This window comes from Leptodactylus fuscus, chromosome 11, assembly GCF_031893055.1.
Source record: "Leptodactylus fuscus isolate aLepFus1 chromosome 11, aLepFus1.hap2, whole genome shotgun sequence".
NCBI classification, from domain to species: domain Eukaryota; kingdom Metazoa; phylum Chordata; class Amphibia; order Anura; family Leptodactylidae; genus Leptodactylus; species Leptodactylus fuscus.
In genome coordinates this window covers 6,904,113-6,930,387 of record NC_134275.1, presented here as the reverse complement: position 1 = coordinate 6,930,387, position 26,275 = coordinate 6,904,113, and the positions used below count along the sequence as shown (strand labels likewise).

Below are 26,275 nucleotides of genomic sequence, written 5' to 3'. Positions count from 1 at the left end.
TCCCTTCTCCCACCAGAAACATCTCTGTACAGGCCATTGTCTTTGTCAGTGACAGCCCTTCCTGCTGATTGTTTCCAAGGAATACAAAAAAGATTGTGAGGAAATCAGAAATATTCCCCTAAAACTTAAATAATACCCGTAAACTTCAATGTTCAGTCCGGCCTGGTGTATCCCATGTTATCATAACAATGGAAAAACCGCCAGCAATGAACAAGGCACCCGATTAATTTATGGAACCGTATCTACAAAATCTGTATGGCTATAAAGTCCTTTACATACAATAATAATAATACAACACAGTAACAAAATAACACCTAATAAAAGTATAAATCCCTCCTTCTTTCTTGCCCATGGAAATACTCTTTTCTTCTATCCTGTGGATGAACACCTAAAAAACATCAAAAATGGTAAATAACGAGAATAAGCATCAATGTACTAAAAAAGAACGAGCAAAGTAGAAAACTGCAACATTGTAATGAAGGTCTCCAGAGGTGTAACTGAAGTCTTGTGGGCCCGGTGCAATCGTTTATCCAGGGCCCCCTACCTCGTCCCTGGTAGTGAAGGTTACGGGTGCTAAGGAGTATAATCCACTTTAGTGTGGTCGGGTAATCTGGGGTCTCCTTGGTTTATGGGCCAGATGGAAGCTGCAATCTCAATACTGATGCCAGTGCTTATGGGCCCCCTAAGGCTCCTGGGCCCCGATGCAACTGCACCCCCTCAAGTTACGCCCCGGAAGATCTCCAACCACTAAGAACTGTTACAAGTTATCTGCATGTGTAGTTTGTTTTCTGCATATTATTGGGATCTACAATTATACAAAGTATATACATTATTTTCCATGACCTCATTCACATGTCGTTAGTTTTTAGGGATCAGTGTTTATGAATGCAATAACAACATATTTTTATTGCTAAATATGGATGTGCGGTTTTGCAGACAGTACAGTCATGCGGGTCCTAAACTTTTGAATGCTTTTGTTTTTTCTGGCAGTATTTTTCACAGTATTTTGTAATGTGAAAATTAATATTAATAGCTTTTGGCTCCTTTATGTGAAATCCTGCGCTCAAATCCTCTATCACCTGTTGCATGCTTGTCCCTGTTATTGGCAGCAGAGAAACTGAGGTTAGAGTGACTGCAAATACATATCTCAGGCACTATAAAACCTAGAACTAGTGTCATATGAAGAATGAGATTCTCGTCAGAGTTTAGTGTTGCCCTTATTATGTCCGGAGATATCATCAGTTGGGACTGTGAGCATTATAGTCTATGGGGTCTGCGTGCTTTCACTGCACACCGCTTGCAAATGCGTTCGTTTGTCCGTCTGGGGGGGGTCCCCGTGCACTGAACGCAGATGTGAGCCAAGGGTAACATTATTTTGCCTTGTGGATAGCCGTGCACGACCACCGGTACATAACACAGTGTAAAATTATTGATCCCCTTACTCCATTTTGCCTTTTTTTCTACAGATTCGCATTCTTACCTGTTTGTGAGTTTGTTCTCTGATTGAGGTTTTCTGGTATGGATGACCCGGCCGCTGAAGATGTGAGGAAATCTGGTTTTGAAATTGACTCCTGCAAAGGGCCTGAATATCTCTCGGGCTGCAGGAGATTGAGAAATGAACTACATTTTCCATCAGGACCTGGTACCATCTGAAAATCTGAGACAGGCGAGGGATGATACATAGGATTAACATGGCTTGTAGGTCCAAAATGGTGGAAATGCCACAAATCCGAAGGCTGAGGCTGCTGGTGCTGCTGGTAAACAGCTGATGGATAGTGCTCGGATGCGGAGGAAAGTGACGAGAACACAGGAGATGTCATCCGCACAGAGGGGTTGGCTTGGTAAGGTTTTGTCCACTCGAGGTCGTCCATCATCATGTTACTGGCTGGAAGGAGAAGAATAAGAATTACTTAGATTCTCCTTTCAAGCAGACGCCATATGACAATGGTTTATAAAGGCACATTTATCGTAAAAAAAAACAACAACTTTATTTCATTCAAACACACTACGCGTTTCGGGTATTGCTTCCCTTTTTCAAGTCTAACACAGAATAGCGCTGTCCCTTTCCTTCCTTCCCAAACTAATGGTCCTATATCCTCTACACACTGAGTGTATGGCCCCTTTTTTTAAGTTTAGGACCCCCCACACAGAGCAGCAGCGGATATTTTTTACTCCTGTCCTGGCCATCGTCACTGCTGCCTCTAGGGGCGCCGTAGCCGACACTGAAGAATGTCGTAACGCTGTATGTCGTGTTCCAGCGTTCATCAGCGCTGTGACATAAGCGTAGCACCGCCTAGAGGCCGCCTGGACAGGAGCGTAGATGGCGAGTAAATTATTGGCTGATACCTACTGCAATAATCCTACTAATATTATAAAGGTGAAAGTATGTGTGTTTGGATGTTTGTTCCTCAATCACGCCTAAAGGGGCAAATTAATTTACCTGAAATTTAACACATATATACCTTGGGTCCTGGATTGAATGACAGGCTACTTTGTATCCCCGTACTCCTCCAGGATTCATGTCCGCTGATGGCGATTGTCATTTCAGCGTTCGCTGAAGGACCTGAGATGAAGTCATCCCAGGCCCTTCAGCCGCTCACCCCGCTGGCTGGCGCTTCTCTGTGTGGGCAGAGCTATCGGGCGCACAGCAAACAAACCAACATGGCGTCATTGTGCGCTCCGCAGCGGCCGGAACAAGCATCTGTACTGTGTGCCAGGGAGACGTGCAGGGCTCGCTGCGGGAACAACCTATTCTGCCGCAGCCAGGGAAAGGCTCGCCTGTGCCAATGTCTGGAAAGCCTGCTGTCCCACACCTCCTGTGGCCCACAGAGTCTGCAGGTCAGTCGGGGATCTAGGGGGAAGGGTCCCTGTAGAGTGGGACGGGGTATGGTGGGGTGGAGAGGGGACCGGGGTCGCGCGGGGGGGCAAGTTTATGCAGGGGGTGCAAAGGGGACCAAGACCGGGGTCACAGGTGGGGGGGGAAGGGGGCCAGAGTCGCAGGGGAGGAAAGAGGGCCGAGGTCGTGGAGGAGGGGTGAAGGAAAGGAGTCCCGGGGTTGCGGGAGATGGTGGAAAGGGGCGAGAGGGGTTGGAAAAGGGACACAATGGGGGGGCCAGAGCCTGCGCTGAAGGTGGGTCACGCACAGCAGGAACCCTGCCGTGGTCGAAGTCGCTGGTGCTGCTAGTATAATATAATAGGTAGATTGTACAGGGGCCTGATTTATATGCATTGAGGGACGTTTCTACAACAGAACCAAAGACAACTAGAAATAGGTGAACCTCACCCCCCTCCAATTTATTCCATGGGGTGCCATCTGAGGCCATCACCTCAGGTCCTCTCTTGGAAGGTGCACTCCTGGCTCCAGCACTGCCAAACCATGGTGCTAACCACTGAGCCACCATGTGCATTGCAGAAACCATATCTATGCAGAGGATTTGTAGCTGTGTATTAGAGAAACTAATAATAATATAATGGTGTTTATAGGCAGATATTCACTAAGCCTTAGGCTGGGGCCCCATGTGGTGTAAACGCCTCCATTTGCCCCATAGCTGTGAGTGAATGACTTTCGCGAATGTAGTGAATTGTCCGATTTTATAAATATAAGGTCTGTTCAGGTTTATTCATTCTCAAGCATTGTTCACACAAAGCAAGAAGACAATATAATCATGGCTGCAGCTATACAATTATAGCAGTGATCCTGGCTAACAACAGGCTCCGTACTGAACAGACAACCCAGAATTACAACTGTGTCCAAATAATGACACCGGTCAGCTAGAGTCTCCAGATTCTAATGACGCAGTTTAGTAAAGGTGGCTAAATATACAACAGTCTGTTAAATATAGGATTCTCTTCTGGTTTTTGCATTGACAAAAATACACGGTTAAAACTTCCATTTCTGAATTTCTTTTGCAGCATTTCCTCATACCTGCCTAAAACTTTTGCACATAATTGTATGTGATATGTTAAGTTAAAAAGGACCTTTCACCAACTCTACCAACCCCAACTCATTGGATCCTTCAATGGTCTCCGCTAAGGTTGAGCGATCGGGATCAGAAAAGATCGGATCGGCGATCAAGCAAATTTCAGCTGGAAAATGATCGGAAATCGGATTTTGAAATTTCAAGATCGGCTCAACCCTAAAAGTGACTTTTCCCATAGAGAAGCATTGACTAGGGTTGAACGATGGAGATCGAGAAAGATCGGATCCCGCGATCGCGATCAGCTGGAAAATGATCGGAAATCGGATTTTATAATCGATCCTGAAATCTTAAGATCGGCTCAACCCTAGTCTCCGCTCCACTGATCCCAGAGCATTTAGGATTTGTTCTGTAGCCCACGTCTGTCCTGAGCAATAGGACATTTATTCTCTCTGGTGTCAGGTGGGCGGGCCTGAGCTGCAGCAGACAGACAGAGACCACCCACCTGACAGCAAAGAGAATAACTGTCATGAAACTGACACTAGGCTCACATCTGTATTGGAGGTTTCTGTTCTTCGGGTTCTGCTTCCAGGACTTTTTTTTCCACATTTTTCAAGCGGGATGGGGGATGGAATCATGCACAGGTGTGAACCTCGCCTAACAGCAATGATTGCTCAGGCATGGTGAGGGATAAAGAAAAAAAATTCGAACTTTCCAAAAAATAGTGGAGCATCACCTATTAGAGTTGGTGAAAGGTCTTTCAATTCAAAGATTATCCTTCAGTTAAAACTAAAGGAAACTTGATAATTTTTTTTAAATGTAAATTGCGAGCCCCACGTAGGGATCACAATGTACATTTTTTTCCTATCAGTATGTCTTTGTAGAATGGAAGGAAATCCACACAAACACGGGGAGAACATACAGACTCCTTGCAGATGTTGTTCCTGGTGGGATTCGAACCCAGGACTCCAGTGCTGCAAGGCTGCAGTGCTAACCACTGAGCCACCATGTTGCCCCTGCCAGTGTGTTATTGCCCATCGGGGGTATTGTAACCATAACCATTTTATTTCATTATATAATGGTAAACAGATGGGGTCCATCGGTCTTGGCCTGCGTCCGCTATTTTACTGGTCCGGGTCTCTGTTCTTCTGATCCTCTAACGGACCAGAACATTGGACACACTGACACAGATGTGGACGTAGTGTAGCCAGCACTTTGGGTGGACAGATCCTTCCCCCTTAGGGGCAACACAGTGGCTCAGTGGTTTGCATTGGAGTCCTGGGTTCGAATCCTGCCAAGGACAACATCTGCAAGAAGTTTGTATGTTCTCCCTGTGTTTGCGTGGATTTCCTCCCATACTGTAGACATACTGATTGTGAGTCCTATATGGGGCTCACAATCTACAAAAAAAAAGATCTTTAGCAAATCCTCCATGTATAATATCTATACCCGACAATACTTACCGTTCTTCTGAGCAAAGCCATCATTTCTGCTTTTGGTGCTTAAGTCCTGAGGGTCTTTTGTATTCCTCAATGCTCTAGAAAAGTGCTCGTCTACAACACTGTTAATGTCCCCCTGATAATAAGTGAAGACCACGCAACGTGAGCCCATCTCCGTCGTCTTCACGGGCTGCTCCTTTGCCCTGTATTCTGCCGGGCTCTTCCTTAGATCCTCCATGTCTTGCAGGTAGTCAGTGCCTAGGAACCAAAATATACGGTTATTATTCTGTATAATCATCGCACTGTCCAACACACAAGGTGAACGTTCTAGGACTAGCCCCATCTTGTTCTATAGGATGTGTTTAGCAGACAATGGTATTAACCATCATCCAGGGTGACAGGTCATCAATTCAGCGCTATGAGCGGGTATACGCACTGAACACAACAAGAATGTAGAATGGAATGGGTCTGAGGATTGTATAAACAGAAACCAATGAATACGTCATTATTAGAGATGAGCGAACAGTGTTCTATCGAACACATGTTCGATCGGATATCAGGGTGTTCGCCATGTTCGAATCGAATCGAACACCACGTGGTAAAGTGCGCCAAAATTCGATTCCCCTCCCACCTTCCCTGGCGCCTTTTTTGCACCAATAACAGCGCAGGGGAGGTGGGACAGGAACTACGACACCGGGGGCATTGAAAAAAATTGGAAAAAGTCATTGGCTGCCGAAAACAGGTGACCTCCATTTTAGACGAATAGTGGATTTCAAATCCGGGTCATATGAGAATGTGAACTTTGTGACTATGAGACAGGGATAGCTGTACAGGCAGGGATAGCTAGGGATAACCTTTATTTAGGGGGGAATGTTATTAAAAATAACTTTTTGGGGCTCCATCGGGTGTGTAATTGTGATTTTTGTGAGATAAACTTTTTCCCATAGGGATGCATTGGCCAGCGCTGATTGGCCGAATTCCGTACTCTGGCCAATCAGTGCTGGCCAATGCATTCTATTAGCTTGATGAAGCAGAGTGTGCACAAGGGTTCAAGCGCACCCTCGGCTCTGATGTAGGAGAGCCGAGGGTGCACTTGAACCCTTGTGCACCCTCAGCTCTGCTACATCAGAGCCGAGGGTGCGCTTGAACCCTTGTGCACACTCTGCTTCATCAAGCTAATAGAATGCATTGGCCAGCGCTGATTGGCCAATGTATTCTATTAGCCTGATGAAGTAGAGCTGAATGTGTGTGCTAAGCACACACATTCAGCTCTACTTCATCGGGCTAATAGAATGCATTGGCCAGCGCTGATTGGCCAGAGTACGGAACTCGACCAATCAGCGCTGGCTCTGCTGGAGGAGGCGGAGTCTAAGATCGCTCCACACCAGTCTCCATTCAGGTCCGACCTTAGACTCCGCCTCCTCCGGCAGAGCCAGCGCTGATTGGCCGAAGGCTGGCCAATGCATTCCTATGCGAATGCAGAGACTTAGCAGTGCTGAGTCAGTTTTGCTCAACTACACATCTGATGCACACTCGGCACTGCTACATCAGATGTAGCAATCTGATGTAGCAGAGCCGAGGGTGCACTAGAACCCCTGTGCAAACTCAGTTCACGCTAATAGAATGCATTGGCCAGCGCTGATTGACCAATGCATTCTATTAGCCCGATGAAGTAGAGCTGAATGTGTGTGCTAAGCACACACATTCAGCACTGCTTCATCACGCCAATACAATGCATTAGCCAGTGCTGATTGGCCAGAGTACGGAATTCGGCCAATCAGCGCTGGCTCTGCTGGAGGAGGCGGAGTCTAAGATCGCTCCACACCAGTCTCCATTCAGGTCCGACCTTAGACTCCGCCTCCTCCAGCAGAGCCAGCGCTGATTGGCCGAATTCCGTACTCTGGCCAATCAGCACTGTCTAATGCATTGTATTGGCGTGATGAAGCAGTGCTGAATGTGTGTGCTTAGCACACACATTCAGCTCTACTTCATCGGGCTAATAGAATGCATTGGTCAATCAGCGCTGGCCAATGCATTCTATTAGCGTGAACTGAGTTTGCACAGGGGTTCTAGTGCACCCTCGGCTCTGCTACATCAGATTGCTACATCTGATGTAGCAGTGCCGAGTGTGCATCAGATGTGTAGTTGAGCAAAACTGACTCAGCACTGCTAAGTCTCTGCATTCGCATAGGAATGCATTGGCCAGCCTTCGGCCAATCAGCGCTGGCTCTGCCGGAGGAGGCGGAGTCTAAGGTCGGACCTGAATGGAGACTGGTGTGGAGCGATCTTAGACTCCGCCTCCTCCAGCAGAGCCAGCGCTGATTGGTCGAGTTCCGTACTCTGGCCAATCAGCACTGGCCAATGCATTTCTATGGGGAAAAGTTAGCTTGCGAAAATCGCAAACTGACAGGGATTTCCATGAAATAAAGTGACTTTTATGCCCCCAGACATGCTTCCCCTGCTGTCCCAGTGTCATTCCAGGGTGTTGGTATCATTTCCTGGGGTGTCATAGTGGACTTGGTGACCCTCCAGACACGAATTTGGGTTTCCCCCTTAACGAGTTTATGTTCCCCATAGACTATAATGGGGTTCGAAACCCATTCGAACACTCGAACAGTGAGCGGCTGTTCGAATCGAATTTCGAACCTCGAACATTTTAGTGTTCGCTCATCTCTAGTCATTATCAGAATTGCTTATGTGATAGCGAATGTGACAACACATTGCCAGGAATCATAGGAAGGCTGTAGAGCAGGGGTAGGGAATGTACGGCTCTACAGCTGTTGCAAAACTACAACTCCCAGCATGCACACTTGCTCTGCTGTTCTTGGAACTCCCATGGAAGTGAATGGAGGATGATGGGAGTTGTAGTTTCACAGCAGCTGGAGAGGCAAAGGTTCCCTGCCCCTGATATTGAGGAACCAACAAATGTAACGACATCTTCTATATCCAGTAGCTATTCCTCCCAATCTCTGTATTCTTCACAAACCTCATAGCCAGGGGCGGACATAGCATTGGTGCAACCTGGGCATCTGCACAAGGCCCCACTGGGTCAGGGGGCTGCAATCGTCCAAACAGTAGCTTTCTATTGTCTACAGGATTTTGGATAATTATTACTGGTGGATTGAGCTTGCATGTATTCTCAATAAAGAAAGATGAGCAAGCGACTAATCCAACTGCCCAATTCCCCTGCATACATTTCATAGTGGATTGGTCAGAGGGTTTAGATAATAGGAAGATTTTATATGGATCATTATCAGATCCAATGGATTTAATCACTACAATGATTGAGATGTTACGCACTGACATCCCACCTGATGAAGGTCCTAGAGAGACTGGTCCTGACACACCTACACCCCCTAGTGAGCTCCGCTCTGGACCCCCTCCAGTTTGCCTATCGGCCGGGCATTGGGGTAGATGACGCCATCATCCACCTTCTTCATAGAGCTCTCTATCACCTGGAGAAACCCAGGAACACTGTGAGAATAATGTCCTGTGATTTCTCCGGAGCTTTTACCACCATTCAGCCAGGACTACTGAGGGAGAAGCTGGACCTTGGTGGAGGGACCATCACCTGTCCAACTGGATCCTAGACTACCTGACAACCCGCCCTCAGTATGTGAGAGCCCAGGACTGTGTGTCTGACACTGTGATCTGTAGTACGGGGGCACCACAAGGTACAGCTCTTGCCCCATTTCTCTTCACACTGTACACTGCTGACTTTAGGCACAACTCCTCCAGCTGTTACTTACAGAAGTCCTCCGATGACTCTGCTATAGTCGGCCTTATCACTGATGGTGACGATAGGGAATACAGAGACTTATACCAAGACTGTGTGGACTGGGGCCAGCAGAACCAGCTCAGGATTAATGCTGGGAAGACCAAGGAGATGGTGGTGGACTTTAGTAAGCGGAGAAGTGCTCCGACCCCGGTGGAGATCCAAGGAACATGTATTGAGATAGTCAGGACCTATAAGTATCTGGGCGTGCTCCCCAATAATAAACTAGACTGGGCTGATCACCTGGAGGCGCTGCACATAAAGGGCCACAGCAGACTCTACCTGCTCAGGGGGTTAAGGCGCCTTCAGAGTTCAGGGGACACTTCTTAGGGCCTTCTTCAACTCTGTGGTTGCTTCAGCCATCTTTTTCGGTGCGGCCTGCTGGGGGAGCAGTATATCAACCAGGGACAGAAATAGACTTGACAGGCTGATCAGGAGGGCCAGCTCTGTCCTGGGGAGCCCCCTGGACCCAGTACAGGTGGTGGGTGACAGAAGGATACTGTCTGTGGTGACCTCCATGCGGGAGAACAAATCCCACCCCATGTATGGGACCCTGATGGGACTTGGCAGCACTGTAAGCGACCGTCTGCTTCACCCCAAGTGTGAGAAGGAGCTATCGCAGGTCCTTCCTTCCAACCGCGACCAGGCTGTATAATCTACATCAGACCAAACGAAGAGCTCTCCGCACATTATCTTATCTTATTATCTTATCTTATTTTCATGATACGACCATGAATGATCATATAATATAATATAATCTATATACATATAATCCATACTATAAATGAGACACCAAAGCAACGGTCCTAGGCTCAGATCAGTATGAGAACGGCGGAGATCTCGCCCCTGGAACCCCATGATCACCTGAAATCTGCACAGTACTACAGAGGAGGAAGCAGATGGCTCTGTACACCAACTAGTGGCTGTGCTGCGTTATTGCAGCTCTTCTCCCTTCAAGAGGTTTTCTACAAAACACTTAGCCATGTGGATTGTCTTTTATGGGAAACCCTGTTACATATGATGTTTGGGACAACCTCTTTAAGATCATCACCAAACTAACCAGGTAGATTTCTACAACCAGATGTCCCACGTCCATTGCTGTACCCTATGGCCACAGCAGGACAGAACTTGGACAAGGTAAGTCATGTCCACGTTCCATCCAGCGGAACAAACCAGATTGTATTAGTTACAATCTAATCATGAAGGATTGGCGATGTAACAATTACTGTATTATCACATTGATGGCCAGGTTTATGCGACTGCAAATGAGAAATCAATATCTATCGCTTATCCTGACTTTTATTTTAGTCTGTCCCAGTTTCAATTTATTTTATGGGTCCAGAATCAATAACACTGAATAAAATGTTACTTGGAATTCACATTGAAGAGGCCGAATGCCAGGTCTGGTCTCACCACATGGATGCCATTCTATTTCTATTGGAACAGCTGCCATAAGATATAGATTACAGGACTATGTCTATCTAGTACTGCAATATACTGGGGAACTTCTTCTAATAAGGAAGGGTGTAGCAGCTTTAGGGGGTCAGAAGAACAGTCTCACCCAGTCTCCATTGTCTAGAGGACTGAAAGGAGACCAAAAAATAACATTTTATTTAAACAAGGTTTTGTTAAACATAATTTTTGTTTTTAAATTCCATGTTATTATCTAGATTTTAAAAAGTTCCTAAAAATCCTGCAATTCCGACTCTCACCACTAGGCCAAAGAATAGGCTGAGACTTCCTGTTTGCAGATTTCTTTGCAGCAGCCACCTCACTTACCATCAAACTGATAATCACAGGCATACATGTAGATAAGACATATCATCAATCACACATATGTAGATAAGATTGCACAGGTCACTGAGCATGCCTACAAAACTCACACAGAAGTTAATAGAGTCCGCTCCAGACCATTGTGTCTATGTCACATGGTGCCTCTCCAGGAGACAGGATAGTCGCAAACTATTTTGGGCTTAGTGGAAAGAGTTGGAATTGCATATTTAGGATTATTTTAAATATAGATAATAACAGGGATAAGGAAAAAATATTAACAAAAGTTCTTTAGAAAATATGTTTTATATAAAATTCTAAATAATAAACAATAATATAATAACTAAATCTAATCTAATAAATAATAAATCTAATAATAATAATCTAAATAAATTTAATAATAATAAATAATAATAATAATAAAATACATCAAGATAAATCTAAAAATAATAAAATAAATAATAATAAATCTAATAATAATAATAATAATAACAATAAATAAATCAAAATAAATCTAATAATAATAAAATAAATAATAAATAATAAATCTAAAATAAATAATATAATAAATCTAATAAATAATAAATCTAATCTAATAATAAATATTATTTCTATGTTATATTAAACATATTTTCCTAGTGACACTTTTCCTATAAAGACTAGAGATGAGCGAACACTAAAATGTTCGAGGTTCGAAATTCGATTCGAACAGCCGCTCACTGTTCGAGTGTTCGAATGGGTTTCGAACCCCATTATAGTCTATGGGGAACATAAACTCGTTAAGGGGGAAACCCAAATTCGTGTCTGGAGGGTCACCAAGTCCACTATGACACCCCAGGAAATGATACCAACACCCTGGAATGACACTGGGACAGCAGGGGAAGCATGTCTGGGGGCATAAAAGTCACTTTATTTCATGGAAATCCCTGTCAGTTTGCGATTTTCGCAAGCTAACTTTTCCCCATAGAAATGCATTGGCCAGTGCTGATTGGCCAGAGTACGGAACTCGACCAATCAGCGCTGGCTCTGCTGGAGGAGGCGGAGTCTAAGATCGCTCCACACCAGTCTCCATTCAGGTCCGACCTTAGACTCCGCCTCCTCCAGCAGAGCCAGCGCTGATTGGCCGAATTCCGTACTCTGGCCAATCAGCACTGGCTAATGCATTGTATTGGCGTGATGAAGCAGTGCTGAATGTGTGTGCTTAGCACACACATTCAGCTCTACTTCATCGGGCTAATAGAATGCATTGGCCAATCCGCGCTGGCCAATGCATTCTATTAGCGTGAACTGAGTTTGCACAGGGGTTCTAGTGCACCCTCGGCTCTGCTACATCAGATTGCTACATCTGATGTAGCAGTGCCGAGTGTGCATCAGATGTGTAGTTGAGCAAAACTGACTCAGCACTGCTAAGTCTCTGCATTCGCATAGGAATGCATTGGCCAGCCTTCGGCCAATCAGCGCTGGCTCTGCCGGAGGAGGCGGAGTCTAAGGTCGGACCTGAATGGAGACTGGTGTGGAGCGATCTTAGACTCCGCCTCCTCCAGCAGAGCCAGCGCTAATTAGTCGAGTTCCGTACTCTGGCCAATCAGCGCTGGCCAATGCATTCTATTAGCCCGATGAAGTAGAGCTGAATGTGTGTGCTTAGCACACACATTCAGCTCTACTTCATCAGGCTAATAGAATACATTGGCCAATCAGCGCTGGCCAATGCATTCTATTAGCTTGATGAAGCAGAGTGTGCACAAGGGTTCAAGCGCACCCTCGGCTCTGATGTAGCAGAGCTGAGGGTGCACAAGGGTTCAAGTGCACCCTCGGCTCTCCTACATCAGAGCCGAGGGTGCGCTTGAACCCTTGTGCAGCCTCGGCTCTGCTACATCAGAGCCGAGGGTGCGCTTGAACCCTTGTGCACACTCTGCTTCATCAAGCTAATAGAATGCATTGGCCAGCACTGATTGGCCAGAGTACGGAATTCGGCCAATCAGCGCTGGCCAATGCATCCCTATGGGAAAAAGTTTATCTCACAAAAATCACAATTACACACCCGATAGAGCCCCAAAAAGTTATTTTTAATAACATTCCCCCCTAAATAAAGGTTATCCCTAGCTATCCCTGCCTGTACAGCTATCCCTGTCTCATAGTCACAAAGTTCACATTCTCATATGACCCGGATTTGAAATCCACTATTCGTCTAAAATGGAGGTCACCTGATTTCGGCAGCCAATGACTTTTTCCAATTTTTTTCAATGCCCCCAGTGTCGTAGTTCCTGTCCCACCTCCCCTGCGCTGTTATTGGTGCAAAAAAGGCACCAGGGAAGGTGGGAGGGGAATCGAATTTTGGCGCACTTTACCACGTGGTGTTCGATTCGATTCGAACATGGCGAACACCCTGATATCCGATCGAACATGTGTTCGATAGAACACTGTTCGCTCATCTCTAATAAAGACCCTTTCTCATGTAGAATTATAAGTACATAGCAGGTCGGTGACCCTGTTACGGGTTTGTTATCAGGGTCAGTGGACTTCATATTAAGCCACTGCCTCTGTATAAACATGGCTCCCTGGATGAAACAGAGCATTGGAAGTTTGATCAGCGTTTGAGAGATGCCTCCAATATGCTCGGATACATTTCAGAGACATGCCATGATGTATTAGTCAGATCGTTTATAAGATATCTTGTAACACAGTCGTGTATTTACTTCCTTTGCAGGCACTTAGCGCCCTGTCCTGGAGATTACTCGAGTACAAGCTTTAGCAGTCAGTCCTATTGGCCACATTCTCAGTATATCGGCGGCCGTATCTCGAGGACTCACTTAGATAATGACTGTGTCTTGTAAGACTCCCTATGTTGTCCGCTTAATGCAGTTTTTTCCTTAGTAAACAGTATAAAAAGGTAAAAAGTCACATAACAAAATGAAAAGTTTGAAGTCTAAACACTTCTATTACAGCGAGGTTAAACCAACAAGGTGACAATAGAAGTTACAAAACCCGTTGTGGGCGAGTTCTTCAAACAAACGCCTTCTAATCTCCTCATCTTTGCTCATTCACTAATTCCTTGTCTAACACTTTTTGCAACAATGTCTCGGCTTCCACTTCAGTGAAAATATCGCCAATCTGGATTAAGTCAAATTTGACAAGTTCCTTTAGATAAAACAAGATATTAGACTATGGTCGTAGGTTTTGGTGATCTGTCCGTCCTCCAGGTCTTATCAAGGTTCCCATGTTGTAGAGATTAGGAAGACCTCATGACTTGTGCTCCAACCAGCTCCCTGGAGTTGCCCTTTGATCCAGAGACCTCTTTTATCAGAAAATACAGGTTTATCGGGTCATAGATGTATGACGGCCATGTGATGTGTATGGCGATCTCTCAACCAGGCCCCACGGCGGTTGTTGAAGGAGATGCCTGGTGCGTCTGTTCTTTGTGATTATTGGACATCACAAGACTCTCTTACCAAATTTTCATTTTTAAGTATAAGTGAACCTTTCTCGCCCCCCTTGTCTATGAGAATTCTATGTATATGTTCAGCACAAGACGTCATGTAGATATCGGATCCAGTGGTAGCCAATGGGAAAAAAAAATTCTGATCACTGCAATACTTAGAGAGGTTTTCTTTGTTGCGGTTATCGTTCCGCTCCATAACATAATATATAGTCCTTAAATTGTTGTTATACCTGGACTTACTGTTAAAACCCCTTCCTATGGTGATGATAGCAAAATCCTTCTTCTTGCGCAATTCATGTCACCTGCACTCCTCGAATGTCTTACATTATGCAACATGGTGTCACAATTAATATACGGTGTTACAATTCACTACAGATTGGTCCCATTCAAATGAAATGGAGCTGAGCTATAATACCAGGCAGAGTTACCTTGTTTCTCCTAAAATAAGACCTACACTGAAAATAAGCCCTAGCTAGATTTTCCAGTTTTTTTGGAAAATAAGCCCTAGTTAGTTTAACCCCATCCTGACATCTGCTGTGCGATAACACATGCTGGGTCCTTAAAGGTGTTGGCAGAACAGCTAACATAGCTACTGTCTTGGGTCTTGGAGTTAATGCCCATGATCAGTGTCTACTCTGATTGTGGGCATTGTTGAAGTACTTCATTTGCCCAGGGCTGGTCCGGCAATGTTGACATGCACTACAAACTTAATATTGATGTACATTTTAAGCCTCAACCCCTACAGTTCTGAACGAACCCTACTCAGGGCTTGAGCAAAGTTCATTAGAGTTTTGCCAAATGTATATAGACGCCATAAGGTACACCTGAAACATGGTCATCATAAGGATACTTTAAAGACACAGCCTCGGAAAATGCATACACTATGTTATGCACGATGCAAGGGGCAAAGGGATGCAAAGAACACTGAAGAAAAAATATCTTTGTCTTACATAAAATTGTGGATCACTTATGCCAAGAACAGGGACGGTTTTATCAAAAACAGAACCCCGGGCAAGAAGCAAAGTAAAGCCTCCCACATATACATTCTTGTCATATTACAGATGGGTGCAGGACGCAGAGAGGACTAGTCGTGACAGTGTTATCTAACTGTCCCGGACCATAGAAAGTTCCTGCAGTCATGGTCATGTCCCTTGTCAATTGAACAAATCTGTGACTGATGGCTGGAGAAAATCTTTAAATCTCTGCAAAAAAAGTAACTTGTAATCGCATGTTAAAACTCCTTTTGGGCCATCTAGAAAAAAGTGACACTGGCAATTGCAAACCCCTAAAACCATCCCCCCCGGCCCACAGTGTTATAGGTAAAAGCTATACCTAATATGAGCCAATACAACTTCCAGATCTGGAGTTTGGGGGTCTCTACATGTGCACTGGATGATACAGTAGCGAAATATTAACACTGTCGCTTATTGGGGGATACCTATAGTGGTCCGGACATGTTATTGGGGCAGACATGTTCCTTCTGTACTCGCTCACCATAAATTTGCTGATCCTTGTTTGCCCTCCTGTTACAGTGAAACATTGCAGTAATAAGATTTTACTAGTAAATTGTTGGGTATTAACCTCTCCTGTATATTTATATTGCTTCATCTGTAACCTAATAAGAAATTATTTTAATTATTTTGCTACAATGTATTGGATCCAGGTATACAAGCCATGTACATAGGTGCAGACCTGTAAGACCAATGGCTCAGATTGGGGGCTACCAATTTATTCCAAGGCAACAGGTGATCTGCTTGGGATCAAGTAAATGGGATGGCTAAAAAAAAGGAATGAAAAATGCCTTAAAATTTCCGGTGCTTTCCATTTTCTGCCATGAGCCATCACCTGCTGACATGTATGGAGTAATGGTTGTACATTAGATATAAATACCCAGGATATGGATCGCCTTGTCCATGTTGACCTCAGCGTTTCTATCTCTCTTTTATCCTTATGGATCTTTTTTTTTTTCAGTGTTTTTCAAACATTTTTTTCTCCAATTATTGAAACGCGAATATGGACAGAAATGTAAATCATAATGAGGACTGCTGAGCTTGTCGTGCTCTATCGACTCCATTGGGAGTATATTGGCTCCTCTGACGCCTTATTATAGCAATACTGACCGCTATAGAACATACTTGGAAGAGAATATCAAGTATCCTGCACTGGAGAACATTAGCTTCACGGTTGGTTCACCTTTTCCTTTTCGCAAATTTTGTTTTCTCAATCTCTCGCTACAATTTTATCTATTTTTGACATAACATAGACATAATAAGAATTCGTTTTTTCTGTTCAAAGCTGGTCATATCTCCTCGTGCACTATTCCTCTAAGGATACGGAAGAATCTATAGGCACAAGTAACATAGCAGCCATAAAGGTGTATGGGATCCTATTGGACCTCTAGTTCCATATAGAGGTTTTTTTTCTGCAATACTTATTTGGATTCCAAAAAAATGTGTCATCTCCCATCAGATGGTGTATTATGGAGGTATTCTCCCATACACACATCCTGTATCTACATGATGCTGCGCCATGTGGAGGGTCTAGGGCAGGGGTAGGGAACGTACGTCTCTCCAGCTGTTGCAAAACTACAACTCCCAGCATGCATACTTGCTCTGCTGTTCTGGGAACTCCCATGGAAGTGAATGGAGCATGCTGGGAGTTGTAGTTTCACAGCAGCTGGAGAGCCAAAGGTTCCCTACCCCTGGTCTAGGGCTTCGTACTACCTACGTACTTGGTGTGCTGCCAAAGAACTATCTTATGGCCAAGTATCTTATGTGCATGGGGGATTCCAGATTTTCCCCAATGGTAATGGAGATAAGGATCATGCAGCTGAATATCAACTTGCCAAAGTGTTTCTTCTTGGGGAGATCTGACAGTGACTCCCCCCTCCCCATTCAGGACATATGTACTGCTTGGCCGCCGTAGTGAAACTGGACATGATTGCCGTTGGTCGAATGAACATTCAGTCAACAACTAAAGTGTACGACTTTCTTAAAGTTCCTGTATGGCTTAGAAGAAAGTGAATTAAATCCACTAAATTCAGTAAAATTGGAAGATCACCCAGAGGCAGCACTTGTCCATCTCCAATCCTTTGGCTCCAGTATTGCACAGCCACCATGCACCTTTATAGGCCTGTAGATAAATCTATAGATTGTAGGAGATCCAATCCTTTGGCTCCAGTATTGCACGGCCGCCATACATGTACAGAAATCTATAGATTGTAGGAGATCTGTACAGCTTACCCTAAAGTTGGGCAAAAAGCATTGAATAGGTTCTGCCACATCCAATAAAAGAGCTGCAAAAACACAGAATTCACTGCAAAACATTGCAATAATTGTAACAAGTAGTAGCGTCTCCTAATATAATTCAAAACTTCATTTTTATAGGGTCACATAATACACATATAGGTCATAGGTATTGCACAGATGTCACCATATATGATAAGGTGGGCTTTGCCCTAAACTTGAGGTTACCTTTTCAGATATTTAGAGATGAACTTTTCTCCCATGTAAGACTCGTGTGCATGGTCTTGTGTGATGGTCGGGCTCCAGTATTAGAGCCTACGCTGGCTCAGTGTCCTCGGAGCGCTCAGGTGAGCTGTGATCCTCCAAGCAGCCGAGCAGCAATGCCTGGCCTGACAGTAACACTCTGATCTTCCTCTCCGCTGCTAAAGGCGTTTCCATCTCAGTGACAAGGAATGTCTGAAATGCACCCAAACTTGAAAACCAGGAACAAGGAACATGGGTTCTGCTGGGTTTCTGCAGCCGTGAACAATAGGCAAGAAGCTTTTACTGCAAGGATCTTTTGTTAAAAAACAAAACCTAGATTGTAAAGTAGGAAGAGTAGCCCGGTGTAAGTGAAGGTCGCCACCTGGCCAGGACATGGTGGTGACGGGAGGATATCTGGTGCTGGTGACTGACAGCACTTCAGACTTCACAAATCCCACAAATTAACAAAGCTTCATGATGTTATCTGGACAAGAAGGTAAACTGCATGCAAGGAAATATGAAGTGAAGACGTGTAAAGTGAGGACGTCTTCTTTGTATCTTCACAAAAGAATAAAAGGAATAATACAGAAGTTACATGCAGTCCCGCATTACTTCTCTATACTAGTCCTTCCATGTGCTCAGAGTGGAGTTTTTTGCCAACACTGTAGGGTTATAGGTTGGACTTGATGGACTGATGTCTTCATCCGACCTCATCTACTATGTAACAATGTAAAATGGCGAATGCTACATCTATACATCTATTGCCACGTTGGTCTCTTCTTCAAGCGTAACTGAACTTTCAGACAACTTTGGATTTTTTTGGCCAATATTAGTAACAAACACATTTTGTAATATAGTTTATTAACAAGTTTTGGCTCCTTTGTGTGAAATCCTGCACCGAAATCTACTTACTGTCACGACTGTACACGTCTCCCTGTTATTGGCAGCAGAGAAACTGAAGTTGGAGGCGAAAGTGACTTCAAACACATACCTCAGGCACTAGAAACCATAGAACTATGGTTCTGGTGTCATATGAAGACAAGGCAGAGTTTAGCTTTGCCGTTATTATCTCTGGAGATATCGATGTAGTAACTGTGTATGGAGGACGGGGCTGGGTAATCTGTGGAGAAAATGAGGGGGGGGGTCATGTCAAACATTACAAAACGTACAGACTTGCTTTAGGTGTCATATGAGAGAGGAGAGTCTCGTCTTTCATACGGCACAAGGAGCTACCTAAGTTATTTCCAGAGATATCAGCAGTTGGAAATACAGTCGGGTTTAGGATAGTTATACCATATATTATCCAGACTGTGTTTTCAATCAGTGATATCTCTGGAAATAACTTAGCACCGCAACCTTAGTGTCATAAAGTGACAGTAACACAACAGTATCAGTATAAAACGTTACATTATTTCCGTACAATAACACACATGTACAAAACGTATTCTCAGTTTCCGATGGCTCAGGCCCCAGCATAAGTCGTCTACCGAGGACCAGACCTATAGAAGGAGGTGGCTTCTACCATATCACAAAGAGAGTAGATTGCAGTACCCTGAAAGATTAGTCAAACGTAATGCATTACAGTAGAAAAACATGGCTACTTTCTACCAGAAACAAAGCTACATGGGCTGTGTACGCTATTGCACCCCAGCCGTCACTGGAAAGTTGTACAACAAGTTTTATGGGTCATGTTCTTCCGCTTATGGTCTGGTCACGTGATAAAGAAGCTCTGTTGTTGGTGACATGATCAATGGGCCGGACTGTCGGGTTCGTCTGAATAGCCAAGTCACAGCTGAGGCATGGACAGAGAAGATTTTTGGCTACTGAATGACCTGACCGTCCGCCCCCATTCATCACATTACTTACACAGGCAGGAGGAATCTAGGCCACACGATCCCGAGTCACAACCAGTACTGATCCAATATAGAACCTCATCATTTCTTGTTCCAAGGATGACCTCTAACTCTGTAAATTCATCAATAATACATATACGAATTGTAATATATGATCACCTGACATATTGGTGCATTATATATGGTCCTAAGTTAATCAGAAAGAAAACCCCATAGGAAGGGGAAATTACCAGATAATGCTCCACATATTTTTGCCACCACATAAAGGAACTAATTGCATGTTATTAAAATGGCAGAGCGATGCCACATGTCAATAACCTCCCAAAGTATCGCCCATTATCCTCTTACACATTCATCGGACAGTTAGCTGGTTAATTGCAATGCAATCAATGGCTTTTAATACATTCCGAATTCCTGCTCGCTTACCGCTCGCTTCCCCAAATTACATAACTAATTAGCGCAAACATCAACAACGTCAAATGGAGCTTTCAGGGTGACTAAGAGAGTAAAAATAGACTTCAATCATGAACTGAGATTAGTCATTAGCCAAACATCATCGCAACGCACTACGAGGCTGGACAGGGTCCAGGTTACTTGTCAGCAACAATTGGCGGGATGTCTCTGCCAGACAGTACATAGGAATGGATTCCAGGTTACGTTACACAACAACACAGTCACTAACAGCTGTAATTTAGGGATTGACATTACAATGGGGAACTACACCCAGGAGCAGGAACCGGGTCCTTTTATTAACTCAGCTTGGCATCTTAAGTATCATCCTAATAATTCCAATCTGGGAATGGAAACGATGGAAGGGCAACATGAGAAAACTTAAAGGGGTTTTCCAGGACTGAAAGAGTGATGATTGCAAGGAATATGACACCTTGTTTCCACTTACGTTTGCAGCTTCAAGTGAGTGAACCAGTCTGCAATACCAAGCATAGCTATTATACAGTATACAGTGATGTGCTTGGTGGAGAAGGTCAATATTTTAGTACTGAAAACCCCTTTGGTTTAAGTAAGAAATGTTGCATTGAGAAAGGAACATAGAGCAGAAAATCATCATAGCGCCTGTGACACATGTAGGTGATAGTATCATGGATTAGGCTTGTCTCGCTACGTTTGGTCGTAGTGAATTCTGAATTCTACCAGGACATTGAAGCACACAAGTTGCTATACCAGAGAATGGTTAAAGAAGAATAAAGTTAAAGTTTTGGAATGTCCAAATCAACACCTTGAAATTAAACAGTTGCAAAGGTCGTCCTCAGAGCAAAAACTGCTATCCTAAGGCCTCATGCACACGACCAAGGGTGCAGACTGAGGTTCTTACAAGGCTCCATTCCATTTCGATGATCATAGAGCAGATCTTACAAGGCTCCATTCCATTTCGATGATCATACAGCAGATCTTACCCTGATTTGTGACAACAGAACAGAACCCCTCAATGAAGTCAATGGAGGACAGAAGCCAGTTGAATGTTGCATTCCGCTATAAAGTTGGCCTGTACACCCGGTTGTGTGCACGTAACCTAAGAGAAGATGGGGACGAGCCTTGCTTACATCTTCTGCTGGATGCAGGTATTGACTATGAAATGGAATCTATTCGATCAATAAATATTACAGGTCACTGCCTTATTAGCCCATCACGTTATACAGCCGATGACTATACATATATATAGCACAAGGCTTGTCACTTCTGGTTAGTGTTTGTAAGTCGTGGTCACAGTATGAGCCCGGCTAATAGTAAGGGTCAGTCATGTGTGATAAATCAGACCGATACATGGACACGGACCATAAAAATATATTATATATAATTATTATACGGCACAGCTGTTCTGGCCCCTTCCTTGTATTCGTGAGCATTTATAGACACACTTAGGGTATAGAATTTGGGGTTGAAGTTGCCATTTTGTAAATGCTCCCCTAGAAAGGAATAACAAAACAGACATTAAAAATGGATACAAATATGTAACACGTGTAAAACGGTTCCATTAATTTATCTTGGCCACTTTTGACAATGGTCATGTGACTACAGCCTAAAGCACCATTGCCATCTACATTGCTTTTGGTCTGGTTTGCACAGGATGGACACACATATCCTTCCCGCCATATGGCACTTCTTGAACCTGCAGCAGATCCTTCTTGAGAAATGCAGCTCTACATTATTAATGGAAATCAATGTACTGGCCAATCCCCTAATTTACAGATCCCCAGTTTCCACGCGGTGCACGCAGCACTTTTATAGCTGGCCGTTGCTTGGCTCTGATGTTTGCACTTTCCTTGCACTCTATAGTGACAAATGTTTAGGTAGAACCAGTTTGCTGAAGTATGCAAGTACATTATAAGGTTTGCCCTCAGCGAATTGTATCTAGCAGGGGTGTAGGTTTGCACGCCAACATGCAAATCTATGAGATTGGGAAAGAGCCTTTTTGATCGTCTATATATACACAAGGACTTTCTACTCACTGTCGGATATGGTGATGTGTCACCGAAAGCGATAGATCACTGCAGTCAGAAATAGAATGGCTGAGTTCTTAGATGGTATTTTCACGGTGACCGCATCGCTTTCATCTACAGGCATTACGTTATAGAACAGGAGCGGACTACTACATAGTCCAGTGGGCGGTCCTATCAGTGATTGACAGCTATCTCTGTATGTATAATCATAGAGGGGAGGCTGTCAATCACAGATAGGACCGCCCACTGGACTCTTTTAAGTTCCATATAGTGATACAAAGGCTAAAACAACAACAAAACAAAAAATTGCAAAACTTTGCACCAAGTAAAGCAAAAGTCAGCAGTTTATTGCTTTGCTTAGCAAACCACAGGACAGAGGTGCAGCTCGCTCCTCGACCAAATGAAAACAGCAATCCTTTGGTTTCGAGCAATTTTTTTCCCCCATATACGAGGAAGCACTACTGTAAATTTCCTTGTACTTGGAGTCGGCCAATGATGGTAAAGTCAACAGTTTGCTGGAAAATGTCATCCGGTTATAGTATACACAATATTATATTCCATTTATTATTACAATATGATACACACAGGTAACCAGGCTTTGTTACACACCAGGATGGACATATAGAAAAATATTAGTTTCCACAGGCATGTCTTGGACCAAACCATTACTCACAAATCTCACAAGAGAACCTTGGACTTCGTAGTGCAATGGCCATGGACTCCTAGAGATCCGATCAGCTATAATCCTTACCTGTATACAAAACGGGTTTGCCTTAAAGGGGTGTATTATTTTTAGTCGCAACATGCAGTTGCAACTCTTAATATGCCCCAATATTTCAGGGAACGGTAAAAAAGTAACACCTATTGCAATAGGCAACAATAGGAGCCTCCAGATTTAGGTCTGGGACACGGAGATGAATTGCAAGGAATCTGGTGAATTGTGGCTGTTGGTCAAGAGTTCCATCAGTAATCCAAAAAAAAAGTCTGTGTGTGGGAACAAAAGAGGACCTTTCATCATTTCTAAGAACTCCAGCTCTTCTTTGCATCCATGAATTCCAGCACAGTTGGAATTTTTTCTCTTGTCCTCACGGTTCCTGAGTCATTTCTGCAGTTAGTTTTGGTGCCTAAAATGCTAGTTAGGCTTAAGCTGTCAAGTAAGTGGTGGCAAGAGGGTGTGAATCATGTCTGCTTTGTCTGCTGTAGCCCAAGACCGCCCACTTGACCATAAAGAACCACATTAGTACCAAAACTACCTGCAGCGGCTACTCAGGAATGGTGGAGGCGAGAGAATAAATTCCAACTGGGCTGGAATCTGTGCAGCGGGACCTATTAAGGGGCGTAAAGAAGTGAAGTGGGTAGACGGGTAAAGGCCCCCCAAAGTTAGCCAAACCTGCCTATTACATGGAGACCTCCTGAACCCCTCAAACAGAATGGGGGTTGAGGGAAAGATGGATTGAGCGTGCCTGTCGATTTCAATGCCCGTCCCTTTGCTCTCAGGGGAGAGAAGGGGTCACCAGATGTATTCGGCAGGGGCTCACTCAACTCTCCCTTTTCACAATACATGTATATACAGCATATGGGGGGGTTTGGAAGGAACAAGGTACAATTAGTGAAGGTGTATGGCAGGGGTAGGGAACCTTCGTCTCTCCAGCTGTTGTGAAACTACAACTCCCAGCATGCTCCATTCACTTCCATGGGAGTTCCAAGAACAACAGAGCAAGTATGCATGCTGGGAGTTGTAGTTTTTCAACAGCTGGAGAGCCGCACATTCCCTACCCCTGGTGTATGGGAACCTTTAAATGCACGACACAAGGGAGCGTCACCTAGAGAGATATGGGATCTGATACCTTATTTTACAACATAATCCCTTCTTTGTACGAATCAAGGAGGTCCTAGTGCAAGGACCCCCTACCAAGGCTGTATTGACACATTAACCCCCTGTATATATTATAATATATCGTATGCCGACAGAAACCAATAAATTACAGATTTTTATTAGCAAACAAAATATCTTATCCAATGAAAAGCCTGCAAAATAATTTTTATGAACTCGAGCTTATAAATTTGCATGGAATAAAAAGGACATAACTCAAACTCTAAGCACAAACAATGGCTTTCTCAACTTCAGAACCAGCCGACTCCGCATCCCTCACTTACCCCGACCCTACCAACAACCAACGTAAAAACGAGAGCCATCCAAACAGGTTCATCCGGTTATGGGGCTGCTGGCGAATTCTCACACTTCTCACTAGCGCTACCTAAATTTCTAAGGGCTTCAGATCATATTTTATAACAAATTCTTATAGTCAATGAACCTAATGGAAGAGACTTCTTCACTTACCTCTCCGCTCAGACGGGGATCTAGTGGGACGTGTCCATTGGGGTCCCCGGTCTTAGGACTGACCTTCGTGTCTACATGTAAGAGAGTGACAACGCTCCATTTCAACAGAACATCAAGCGTTCACATTAGGGACAAAGGTCGGGAACAACAGGGACCCCAAAGGAGACCCCCTTGGCCAGAGAGATGAGAATATAGTCTTTGTTACATTGTATTTCTGCACTTAAAGGGATTTCCACTTTTAGTTGTGCTTTCGTGTTCCAAAATAAAATCATTCGAGGTCTCCAAGTGGTCACTTTCAATGATGGGGCTGCAAAATTTGTGCTGCTGTTAGGCCACATTTTTTGGGGAGTAATTTTAAGAAGAACTGCAACGTGAACGAAACTAATAAATCACTCAAACCCCTTTGGCATTGCTCAGATTTCATTGACAGCGTTATGTAAAGTATATGTAAATTGTTACTCCAATTTTTTTTGTGTGGTCAGAGATTGATCAGAGATGGGACTGACAATGGGGAAGGGATAACATGGAAGATATCTCTATTTCTAACTTTTCAGTCTACTTTAAAACCATTTCAATCAAAGGACAGGCGGAGACTTGGGAAGGAATTGTTGGGATACATTGTTTTTTTGTGCGTGCATTTCTATGGATTAGATGCAGTACCAGATATGGCCAACAGATCGTCGTTCCCAATTCTGGACAACCCCTTTAACTTATTTGATTCCAATAAAATATCCATAAATGCATAAGCAAATAGAATGGCAGCATTTTCTATAAGGGTGCAGCAAGGTATTGGGATTAAGTAGTGACTATATGGGCCTAGTCTCACCGCAGCCTGTAGTATATCGCTGTGTTCTGACGTATTGCCACTACAGCCCCAGCAGTATAGGTTATTCCTACATATATCCTAATAGGATTAGGTATAATTAGCCCTTGGTCGAATATCTGCAGAATATCTAACCCATCATCTGTGAGTTATGATCCATGATGGGGGACAAAGACCAGTTGTATGGCTGCTATGGTCGTTCCAATGGCCAGTTCTCTGACTGCTATGGTAGTCCCAGCGCCAGTTCTATGGCTGCTATGGTAGTCCCAGCGCCAGTTCTATGGCTGCTATGGTAGTCCCAGCATGAAGTGACAAGTCGCTGTAAAACTTAAAGGGATTCTACCATTAAAACCTCTTTTTTTGTGGATAAGATGTCGGAATAGCCTTTAGAAAGTCTATTCGTCTCTTACCTTTAGACCTGATCTCCGCCGCGCCGTTCCTTAGAAATACCGGTTTTTACCGGTATGTAAATTAGTTCTCTCATAGCGATGGGGGCGGGCCCTAGCGCTGAAAATGCGATGGGGGCGTCCCCACTGCTGCTCGAGAACACGCTCCTGCGACGCCTCTATCTTCAGTTGGATCCTCCCCTTCTCTGTCGTCTTCCTCCTGTGTCACCTCCGACGCCTACGCAGTTGGCTCTGCCGGTGAGACACTAGTAGAGCAGACTGCGCATGCCGGCCAGAGGCTATTTTTGGGAGGCCGCTCTTTCTTTTGTAGTTCAATGCAGGAGCGGCCTCCCAAAAATGGCCACCGGCCGGCATTCGCACTCAGCTCTGCTGGTGTCTCACTGGCAGAACCAACTGCGCAGGCATCGGAGGTGACGCAGGAAGAAGACGACGAAGGGGAGGATCCAGCTGAAGATAGAGGCATCGCAGGATCGTGTTCTTGAGCAGCAGTGGCGACGCCCCCATCGCATTTCCAGTGCTGGGGCCCGCCCCCATCGCTGTGAGAGAACTAATTTGCATACTGGTAAA

At 44.4% G+C, this 26,275-nt stretch overlaps 1 protein-coding gene across 1 annotated transcript; it reads right to left on the bottom strand.

The window, feature by feature from the left end:
• Positions 1–300: 300 nt before the first annotated feature.
• Positions 301–17,949, bottom strand: VGLL1 (vestigial like family member 1). Its single transcript, XM_075258945.1, has 4 exons — positions 17,814–17,949; positions 5,381–5,614; positions 1,481–1,885; positions 301–388 (listed from the first exon to the last, which is right to left on the bottom strand). The coding sequence occupies exons 2-4, from the start codon at positions 5,592–5,594 to the stop codon at positions 315–317; spliced, it is 693 nt and encodes a 230-aa protein (XP_075115046.1). The 5' UTR covers positions 5,595–5,614; positions 17,814–17,949; the 3' UTR covers positions 301–314.
• Positions 17,950–26,275: the final 8,326 nt, after the last annotated feature.